General features: G+C 34.2%; 2 protein-coding genes across 2 annotated transcripts; one reads left to right on the forward strand and one right to left on the reverse strand.

The window, feature by feature from the left end:
* The first annotated feature begins 2,480 nt into the window (after positions 1-2,480).
* On the forward strand, positions 2,481-4,753 carry LOC104793703 (ADP-ribosylation factor 1). Its single transcript, XM_010520108.2, has 7 exons — positions 2,481-2,845; positions 3,284-3,442; positions 3,540-3,610; positions 3,940-4,059; positions 4,151-4,269; positions 4,360-4,441; positions 4,535-4,753. The coding sequence occupies exons 2-7, from the start codon at positions 3,295-3,297 to the stop codon at positions 4,538-4,540; spliced, it is 546 nt and encodes a 181-aa protein (XP_010518410.1). The 5' UTR covers positions 2,481-2,845; positions 3,284-3,294; the 3' UTR covers positions 4,541-4,753.
* A 154-nt stretch (positions 4,754-4,907) lies between these two features.
* Positions 4,908-6,507, reverse strand: LOC104793705 (galactinol synthase 1). The gene is made up of 4 exons (XM_010520109.2): positions 6,017-6,507; positions 5,591-5,914; positions 5,370-5,504; positions 4,908-5,280 (listed from the first exon to the last, which is right to left on the reverse strand). The coding sequence occupies exons 1-4, from the start codon at positions 6,359-6,361 to the stop codon at positions 5,053-5,055; spliced, it is 1,032 nt and encodes a 343-aa protein (XP_010518411.1). The 5' UTR covers positions 6,362-6,507; the 3' UTR covers positions 4,908-5,052.
* Positions 6,508-11,739: the final 5,232 nt, after the last annotated feature.

The raw sequence follows: 11,739 nt of genomic DNA on the forward strand, positions 1-11,739 counted from the left end.
AAGCCAACTGTATCTATGAAAATCTCCTTGCGTCAATGAATTTAATCGGGTCTCTCTAATGCCTTATCGCGTCATAGCATGCACACAACATAACTAGATCCTTTACGAAAGTTTTAATAATATAAATCCTCCCTTTAATATATTAAGGACTATTACTAGTTTATCTTTTACGTTATGTTATATGGTGAAACAGATGTAAAACCTAATCTCTATATCGTAAACGTTCATGAATCCTTTTCACCATAGTCAATAAATCTTTAACCTAAAAAAAAAAAAAACTACGTGAATAATTTCCCCATTCAAAATCTTGCAATTAAACACCATCACTCATTTGTTTTGATATTGTACTTTCTTTTTATTTTCTTTTCCAAATAAGCATGTTTGACTATATTTGGCTACCGGTGCCGAATACACACGTAAGTTTCGTTACCTCTTTGATACGAAATAGGCAGATGATCTTCGTTTTCACTTTCCATCAATACGAGGTTCTTGCATGTTTTATCAATCACCAAATCGGTCAATAAGTTACGGGGGAAAATTGCATATATACACAAAATATACGCATCCACTTACGTCCACGCACAGTCAATTTACAATTTCGTTTATATTACTTCGAGACAATTGATGGAGAAAAACACTAACTCTTTAAGCAAAACAAATTGAAGTGAGAAAAGACAAAAACCAACTGTGTATAAAGCCGAAACAGATCATGGGTCCATAAAAGGCCGAACCTCCACTTCTGTTTTTTGTTTATAAATATGATTTATTCCCATAATAACAAAAATAAAATAAAAACATCTCTTAAAGTGGTAGGCCCTTTTCCTCATAATTTCTCAGTTTTTTTTCCCATTTGACACCCTTCACTTCAACAACACTTCACATTGTTATACGACCTTTTTCTGTCACCACATTATTGTTAGAGTCGATACTGTTGAAGTGTTTAACATGTATTATGGGTTCTAATTTAAATTCAATTAACAGTTGATATATTTTACTCATCCTGTGACCTGTATATGTAATTTCAAGTTTTATATCACATTTTTTATTTTGGATTAACATTTTATCAAACAATAGTTTATATATATATATATATAGAAAATCTCGTTTCAAGACCAAATCCTGCATTATTCATTATAGTTATTAGACCATGTATATTATTCAAGTCAAACGTTCTAAATATATCGAAACTCAGAATCATATATATATATATATATATATATAAGTTTTAGATATATCTCAAGTACATGCACGACTATATATATCTTACCACGTATACAGTAATACAAGTACACGAAACGAACAGCTACACAAGTACACAACAAGCGTCGAGCGAGGTTCATCATCACTCGTGTTCATCTGTGTATATTAGCAAGATGTCATGCGCGACTTTTGAGTTTTGACCAATATAGTTCTACAAACTAAACGTTGAAACTTGAAATATATATGCAAAAAGAAAAAGAAGAAACAAAGCAATTTGATTAGCCTACTTTGAAACGACGTCTCCTTAACGTTTGTGCGTTGTTTGTTAACGCGTCTGAATCTCTCTCCGAACAATGCATTACGGATATAAGGAATTTTAACATTATTTGATATCCGAAAATTTTAACATTATTTGATATATATATATATATATTATATATATATATCCAATATATATATATGGATATGTTATAATTATTGTTTGTTTCCATGTAGAAAGAAAGACTGCATACAAAAGCCAATTTGAAGCTTATGTAAAAACAAAAACATTGTAATTAAATTGCGTATATTTTGTGTTGCTAAAACCCCTAACCGTTATCATCAGAATATAAAAATCTGAAATCTTCTTACATTATTAAGAAGAACATAAAAAAAAAAAACATCGAGAGTATTCGATTTGATTCTCAAGTTAAACTCAGAAAAAATTGGGCGTATGAAACATATTGTGTTGTCGTCCACTTATACAATAAAGTATGAAACATGGATGATGCATGAAGGCTAGACTTCCAATGTCTACAAATATTTTATAATGCTTGTGGTAGGGTCTTTTCATTATCATGTCTCACTTCTTTTTTTTCATACCTCATCTTAAACGTCTAATATAATTTTTACTTATCACCAAAAAAACTTATTGTTTCATTCTATTTAAAAAGCATATGAAGTTATCGAATTTTCAAAAAGAAAAAAAAAAAAAAAAAAAAAGAGGAAACTTTGGAGCCTCAAAATTGTTTTTTTTTTTTATTGGGAAGGAGCCTCAAAATTGTAATTATAATGTTTCATAAGTTTGACTTCGATAAATCCAAATAAACGCGCAAATCATTACCATTAATTAAAATAACTTTTGTGCACGCAATTGATTCAGACACAAGGACCGACCAATTTGAGAACAATGAATGGTTATGATTCATCCTAATGAAAAAGCTCTCGTGACAGCAAACCCGATGTTGTTGGTTAAGTTATACCCGGTCTACTAAAACCAGACGAATACTTCTTGCGACGTCGTTTTGGATGAAGATTAATTAAACACGATTTGGTTGTAAAGCCCAATAAGGCTATCTCTACGACTCTACCTAAGAAGATATAAAACTTATATCGATTAATTAATGGGCTGAATTGTGTTGGCCCATAACGAGGATAAATGGAGGAGGAGGGTCCAAAATTAAGTATTTTAATTTAAAAAAAAAACATATATTCGACGTATTTTTAACGCTCACTTTGGTTTATTTAAGTAGAGATTTTTTTGTGTCTCATAAGGAAAAAGAAAAAAATAAAATCCATCGTGAAACGTTCGAAGGACATTTCTTAGGACGACCATATCGGCGTTAAGGAGAGAGCTTAGATCTCGTGCGGCGTTTGCTGTATTCCGGTAAGTTTTTTATTCCGCCGATTCGTTCTCTATCTCTCTCCGTTTACTGATTATGCCTCTGTTCGAATTCCCTTTCCCGCGATCCGATCCGTGTGTAGTTTACGGCTCGTCATCTCCAGATCCGTTGTGTTTCTTCCGTTTTCTATTATGAGTGGATGTGTTTTCTTGTGATTCGCTAGTTTCTAAAGCTGGATCTGTATCTCTTGCGTCGTGGAAATTCAAATTGATGTTAGTCGATTCCTTTTTCCCTTAGATCAGGCTAGTCTCTAGTAGTTGATGATTCTCCGGAGTTGTAGATCTTAGATCTTGATTCGATCCCCAGAAACGAGGGAATAAGAATGAGATTCGATACGTCTTTGTATGTAGGTCCGCAATGGTGTTATTTTTCTGGATTTAGAATTGAGAAATTGAGAATTTTGAATCTGCTTATGTGAACAGGCTTGGAAAAAATGGGTTTGTCCTTTGGAAAGTTGTTCAGCAGGCTCTTTGCGAAGAAAGAGATGCGTATTCTGATGGTTGGTCTCGATGCTGCTGGTAAGACGACCATCTTGTACAAGCTCAAACTTGGAGAGATCGTCACCACTATTCCTACCATTGGTGAGTTGTTAGTTACTTTATATACCTGATTTGTTTGTTGTTGAATGTTTCACTTGTTTTGTATGAGTAGCTGACTTTTTCCTCTTTTTGTTTTTAGGGTTCAACGTTGAGACTGTTGAATACAAGAACATCAGCTTTACCGTGTGGGATGTCGGGGGTCAAGACAAGGTATCAATCGTTCCTCTTGTTTTATCATGCAAGCATTGTTTGTGGTCGATCATCCAATTATGATGTCATCTGTTAAAAGATGGTTTGCTTATTAGGTTCAGTGTTGGTATTATGTTTCTATACCTGCACTCTACAATTTATAAGCAAAATCAATTAAGCTGGAATTTTAAATATCCTTTGATTGATCCTCAAAGAGATGTCTTTTTCTTGCTTACATTCGTAGATTAGCACCTTTTTCTTTGTGGACTATGCTGTCTCATTTGAGTTCTGCATGTAGAATTGATTGGGCTCTTAAAAAATTAATAACCTCCTTCTTTGTGCTCATGCAGATCCGTCCATTATGGAGACATTACTTCCAGAACACACAGGGACTCATCTTTGTTGTGGACAGTAATGATCGTGACCGTGTTGTTGAAGCTAGGGATGAGCTTCACAGGATGCTGAATGAGGTATTCTCACTCAACACTTGCGCATCTATGTTTTTTTGTATGATGGCCTCAGATCATATGGTTTTTTGACTTTGTAATGTTTTCCTGGTAGGATGAATTGAGGGATGCCGTTCTTCTTGTTTTTGCTAACAAGCAAGATCTTCCCAACGCGATGAACGCTGCTGAGATAACCGACAAGCTTGGGCTTCACTCCCTCCGCCAACGACACTGGTGAGTTAGAAACACATAAACTAGCTTTTCTCGATCCACAGTCTGTTATCACTCGTGACATGTGAGCTCATGTGATCATTGTAATGACAGGTACATTCAGAGCACATGTGCCACCTCAGGAGAAGGTCTCTATGAGGGACTTGACTGGCTCTCCAACAACATCGCAAACAAGGTATCAACTACCAGCTACTACTCTCTTTTAACAACTTCAATTTTGGTTTATAATCCGAATCTGACACTCCTTAAATGTATGTATGATTCGCAGGCATAGAAGGGAGATTAGCCAGATTCCTCTTTTTTGCTTGTTTGGTTTCTAAATCAAAGAAGGGGTCTGTTTCGCTAGTACTAAAAGATTTATTATTATATTCTTCTTCTTCGTCTCTTATCTCAAACTCAGATCATTTCACACTTTTGTATTTCCCCTTTAATAACTCCTTACTTTTTCGCCTCTTCTTCCCGAAGTGAGTATATCAGTTTTATCTTATCTTTGCATCAGTATTACTTTCAAAGCAAAAATTGAACTGTAAATTTCTGTAAAAGTTCATATCTTAGAAGTGAAGTTGGGCTGTTTTTTGGAATATTTTATTCAAGCTTGAGATTCGAAGATACACGTGAAAATTGATGATACACACGTTATAGACAAATAAGAAAAAGGCAATCAAATCACACGACAATGTCCAAAGCAGTTGAAACCAGAGACGGCATGTGTGGTTGTCCACCGGACACATGAAGGCCGGAAACAAAACTGCCTAATTTACAGACAATTTTAACTCCTGATGACATTCAAGCAGCGGACGGTGCGGTCACGTAGTTGACGCGTCCAGCCTCAGTAAGAGCGGTGATAAACGGCTTCAAATTCACCAGATCGGCCTCTGTGTCGACAACGGCTACAGGTTTCTTGTAATTCAAGGAATCATCGTTGTAAATGTCCCACCATTTGTTCACTAACATTTTGATGTCTTCTCTGTTCATGTTCGCTTCCTTCCCTGTGTATCTCCACGGCTTCGAACCCTGTTAAAACAAACAAACAAAAAATTTCAGAACACAGAAGGAAATTGATTGTTTTGAAGAAAACAAAACCAAGTACAGATATAACTTACCGCTGCACAGTAGTGCACCACCTTGACTTTATCAAGCTCTACATTTTCCGGGTGACGCCATAACATGGCAAGGACGAGATTGTACACTAAAGGAATCGGCTTGTAGATTTTCTTGAAGTACATGTTCAGAAAATCCTGCGCAATCAAATCCACAACTTAGAAAAAGATGAAAACAGAACATAACCGAGGAAGGCTAGTCTAAATTAATCTTTCTCCCTTACCTGTTCAGCGAAAGGAGTCGGAGGAGTGATTTTAAGAGTTTCTAGTAGGTTCTCGTAAGTCTCGAGTTTAGGCTCGAACAAGAACATCCCTGCGTTGAAGTAAAGATCCGGTGGCTCTCCAAGCTCTGCCTTTGGCCACTGGACTTTCTCCGGGCACTGTTGGCAATATCCGATCTTGTATTGCGGCGTGTGGCTCCATGTCTTCTCGCAGAAACAATCCATCACGGCGTAGAAGTATCCATCAGGAAGATCGAACAAGTGATCGATGTTCTCGTAAACTTGAATGTCTCCATCTAAATATATCATTTTACTATAGTCCACAAACTGCGCATAACACAAAAAAAGAGAGCATTAACCACACCAAAACGATGTCGTATTGCTATTAACAAACAAAAAGGGAAAGAAACGACGGCGTATTAGACGTACCTTCCAGATACGGAGTTTAGAGTAGTTGATGACGTAATAAGCCATGGCAAACTGAGTTTGGTTCTCGGGTGGGTAAACGGGTTCGATTTCACGGACAATGCAGCCTTGTTCCACCAGGATACGACGGTGCTCCTCCGGAACGTCAGGTAATATAGCAACAACGAGCGAATACGCCGATTTGACTTTTCTCAACCCCTTGGCTAAACCAACGACTCCTTTGACATAATCACCGTTACCAGCTAGAAACGTCACGTAAGCTCGATCGCTACCCTGGATCATCGGAGACGGTTTTGCTATCGTCACGGTGGATTTAGCAGCGGGGGTTTGAGTAAGTTCCGGAGCCATGTGAGAGACACGTGATCTGCTGCGCGGAGAGCTAGGGATGTGATTTAGAGTTTGTTTAGTTGTGTGCTTTTGTGTTTACTGATAGACTAATGAGGATTTCAGGTGGTGGGCTAAACTGGATTAATATAGGCGCTTGGATCGGTTACGATCATGAAATCTGGAACGTACACCTGTAAATAGGAGATCAGACGGTGGTGATTGGCGTTTGGTGAAAGTTCTGGAACGGTTAATGCGGTAAAAGGAAAACGCTAGAAGCAGCTACGGCCTACCGTTTTGTGTTATTGTCTGCTACGACGCGCATTGTAGACGTTCGTACTCCTCTATTTTTATTTCAAATTTTTAATCATGCATTAGCAATTAGGCCAATTAAACATTTTTTTTGTTGAAATATAACACTGAATTAAGAGAGTAATCTGATCATTAATTAAATGAAAAGATAAAATTTTGATATGTAATTTTTTTTTTCCCTTTCGTCAAAATAAGTCATAACTTATAGGTGACATACATAACATACGTTAGTGATATTACAAGATACTAGAAGTATACCATAAAATAAAAATTTGTAAATGCACACTTGTATTGTATAACAGAATTTTCAGATTGTTTTCACAACAACTAAAAAGAAAAACACATTGACATTTTTTAGTTCCTATTACTCTTTAGGCTGCTGATATTTTTTTTCTATTTTTCTTTATATATATATTGTTATCTGACCCAACTAATTTTAACCTCTCCCTAACTTATAGTATATATATTTTTTGAAATTGAACCTAAAAGAACTTGTTTATCCATGTGCTTAATTGCCCATTATTTTATTGTGTAATAATAATACATCACAAAGAAATAGGAAAAAAAAACAATTACTATTTAAATGTAAAGAGGTAAATTAAGCACGTGGAAAATGGAGGTTTCTTGTGAGAACGACCGTGTTTACTGTTTACTTTTTTTTATCTGGGTGAAGAGGAGCCGTGAGAGACTCGCGCCAGCTCATTTGGGGCCATTCGTCTCTTAATGGGCCATATAATAAAAACCAATTCCGTGGTGCCTAGTGAACACTCTCTCGTGGGTTCCATCGAATCGCTTTCTCTTTCCCGTAGTCTCACGTTCTTGATTCTTCTCAGGTGTCGTCGGTAGAAGAATTGTCGTCTCTCGTGAAATAGAATTTTCTTACTTTGTCCCTTATAGAATAAAACTAAACTCTGGTCTTTTATTCATATAGTATGATTTATACATAAAAAATACTTAAGTTCATCCCTATAGGTAAACCTTTTTGTTTATCGAGTCAATCAGAATCTTCCATCTAATATTTTATTTAAAAAATAAATCAAAATTAAATTAAAAAGCAAAACAAAATTAGGAAACAAATTCTGTGTACTTTTAATTAAGAAAAGTTAAATATTGGTTTGATTTAGATTTTTAAAATTAGAACAAAATTATATGTCGGTTTGAGTTTACAAATGAAGTGGTTAGGGTTTAGATTTTATAATTAAAACGAAATTATGTCGGTTTGAGTTTACAAATGAGGTAGTTAGGGTTTAGATTTTACAATTAGTACGAAATTATATGTCGGTTTGGGTTCACAAATGAGATGGTTAGGGTGTAGATTTTACAAGTAGAACAAAATTATATGTCGGTTTGGGTTCACAGATGAGATGTTAGGGTTTAGATTTTACAATAAAATAATATATCGGTTTGGGTTCACATATGAGAGTGTTAGGGTTTAGATTTTACAAGTGGAACGAAATTATATGTCGGTTTGGATTCACAAATGAGATGGTTAGGGTATAGATTTTACAAGTAGAACGAAATTATATGTCGGTTTGGGTTTTATAAAAAGTGGTTTAAGTTTTTAATTTTATAATAATATATACAGATTTTATTTATTTATTTTATAAGAGGGTGAATGAAGAGGTTCACCCCTAAGACCATCTCCAATGATTTTTCCTATTTTTTCCTCTATAATGGAGATCTTTATAATAGAGGTGAGTTTTACTCCAACCCACCTCTATTCTCACCTCTATAATAGAGTTCCTCTATTTATAGAGGAACCGTTTGTAAGAAAAAATAGAGTTCCTCTATAAATAGAAGAAAAAATAGTAATCTCTATTTTAGAGGTGAAAATAGAGGATAATTGGAGTAAAATTCATCTCTATTATAGAAGATCTTTTATATAGAGAAAAAAATAGAGGACCATTGGAGATGCTCTAAAAGAGAACCCAAGTATTGTTCTTTATACATTCGTCTTTGTATTTTTTTTTTTTTTTTTTGGTAGATTATAAATTAATCTATACGAAAAGAGAGTACACACATCTCATCATAAAGAAGCAGAAACAGTTCCTCAAGCGAAGACATAATTTGAAACAAATTAACATATTTTCTAAATCTACAAAGAACTTATTTCATTACATTTTTTTTTTGTTGTTGTTAAGTTTTAGTTTACCACTCTCTCGGATTGGGCTCATAGTTTACAAAAGTTGGCCTACAAAAGCCCAAAAAACGAACATTAGTCGTCGTATCTATGTAGTCTCTGTCTTAAATGGTGGAATGAAATTGGTGATGGTGTATTGAAATTTGAATCACTTGACCAACAGTATTGTCTAATTTTTCGGTTCTTGTTGCAGTTATTGGCTCGTTTGAATTCATGGTTATTCTGGTAGAAATTGTACGTCAATGTGAGTATTGATATGTTTCAGTTTCATGTGTCACCAAAGTGTGAAAATTTTGTATGACGTTCTTTATGTAACTCTTTCTTTAGGCTAGGCAGCTGCTTGGGTCATTCTTGGGATATTCTCAGTTATAAGATTGGAGCCTTATTACGTTTTGTTTACTGGAGTCTGCTTGGGTCATTCTTGGGATATTCTCAGCTGGATTCACCAAATGCCAGAAAGGTACAAATCTACAACTCAAGCCAAAGTATTAAAAGTACGAACTCTCTCATTATATAATTTTTTTCTTTTACTTTTTTTTTGTTCTTATAGATGCCAAGAAGCAGATTCAAGCATTTTTTTTTTTTTTGGTTTAAACCAGATTCGAGCATTTGCTACACAAAAACTTGCATCTCGCTTCTCGCCAACGATATTTAATCGGCATTTTTTTTTGTTTTTTTGAACAAATTTAATCGGCATTTAGTGTAGTCTAGAGACTTAAACCCATACTTTGTGTTCTTAACACCGTATAACACACTGTTGAATCCTGCCTGATGTTGACGTTGACTCAAAAACGTGTTTTTGTGTTGCAAAATTTGACAAAATTAAAAGAACAGAAGAGAATAATTATGAAAGTGGATCTCTTACGATGTTTTCGAATTTCCTGCCAAAAGTGTCGGTTGTGTTGAGCTTTGACTTATATTACCTTAATCATCGCCGGTCATCTTTAATTTGGGCTCCCTAATATTTATTCATATGTTTCCATTATTGTATTTGCATACAGTTTACTCTCTTTTTCAAATTTTCTTCACACTGCTTTGAAATTGCTTCTTCTGAGAGATCACATTCCGACCAATCAAAGTCAAACACATAGTGTCCGAGTTTAGGCAACATGCATATTGCATAACAAAAGTACTTCGAATTTAACATTTCACCTTTCTACGGTTAATGGTAGACTTTTTACTAACCGTTTCATAGTATGATTTGCATTTGTAGTAGACTTCCTACAGGTACAATTCCTTTTATAAGTATTTCTTATTTATCTGTTATGGAAAAAAAATTATTTTTACATCACTGGTATATATGATCAATCTAATAACCTCAGCAAAATTTTAAGAAACGTTTTGCCAAATTTTTTTTACTAATTTAAAATACAATAACGGCCATTTTGGAAAGAAAAAAAAAACTATAACCATTTCACTTTCTTACAACTATAGCAATTGTTGGCGGATTGAAAAAAGGAGTAAGTGTAATTAATCTACTGGATATAAAATTACCAAGCTATACTATCAAAGATTGAAAATGCATTTTTCTAATCATTACAAACAAAAATGTATACATGTGTTAACATTTGGAAGTTTGAAACTCAACACTGCTGGTTTCTTCTAAATCATTTGAAAAAAATTATATTAACATGGAGTTCTCTTGAATTTCAGATTTGATTATGTGATGTTTCTTTACAGGGGAATAATCTATCACATGATTTATTAAAGACTAGTTGATACATTGGACCTCAACCAGGAAATGGACTATCCCAAGTATTAGAACACATTAATTACTTTTATGTATACAGATATACGTCGTTATAGGTGCGTTGACGAGGGAAAGAATGATAGATGCTAAAACATGGATGTTCTATGGTCTCATGCCACCACATGCTTTCAATATTAAAGTTCGAACTCTTATTAGAGGATTCTCCTCTGCGTCATCATCTATACGTCATCGTTTTTACGCCATGCACAATGAAATATTTGTAACAATTAATGTTATGCACACATACTAGATAAACAGAAAAAAAAGGGGATCCAAAAAAGAAAAGAAAAGTGTTTTCATCTTTTAAATTAAAGGAGATGTATTTAAAAAAAAAAAATTAAAGGAGATGTAACACGACTCCATAACCTAAAAACGGATCCATCAATAAGAGATAAATAAAATATAACATTCCATTAGCCATCTTTCCTTTTGAGAGTCTTCTTAGATTTTGTGATTGACCTAATAGAAATATATTTATTTGTTGGAGGCTTATGTGTTATGTCGCATCAAAGAGGAATTAGACATTACCAGATGACAAAAGAGAAAGAGGCTTTGCGTATGAATATGACATAGTTTTGAGCGTGTAAGTTAAAAAGATTGTGGGTTCTACTTTTGGTACTTCTTCTGATTTTGATAGATCGTAAACGTCTTTTTATGTTTTGATTTCTCATCTTTTTGTTGATTATTTACCTTTTTCTCTTGTGCTTTCCTTTTTATTAGTATTAGTTTAGTTTACTAAACCAAATTAAAATTGAACGGTGAAACGATCATAATACAAAGACAGAACCATTTGATTGCAATCTTCAAGAAGTAATATTTCTTTTGTTGATTTCAAGGTTTCCAAACGTGTCGTAGTTTTCGTTTTAGCAAATAACCTGTCAAAAACCAGTAGTACTGTGAAATCTATAAACACGTTTTGGCATCAAACCTTGTTTTTTTTTTTTACTCTCGTCAAACTGGATTCTTTTTTTTTTTGTTGTTGTCTCGTCAAACAGGACTTAAGTTTGATTTCAGCAATATTCTTTCAACTAATAAATAAATATAATTGACACAAAAGACCGGTCTTTTTTCACATGTCAATAGAAAAGGTTAATTTTCTTGAGATTAGCTTATATTGGCTGTCGTCTAGATCGCATATCCAATCGATGTAACAATTCACTGAATCGGGAGTTAGAAAAAAAAACATATGTTTTCTTCATA

The sequence above is a fragment of the Camelina sativa genome, chromosome 6, assembly GCF_030686135.1.
Source record: "Camelina sativa cultivar CO46 ecotype springtype chromosome 6, ASM3068613v1".
NCBI lineage: Eukaryota > Viridiplantae > Streptophyta > Magnoliopsida > Brassicales > Brassicaceae > Camelina > Camelina sativa.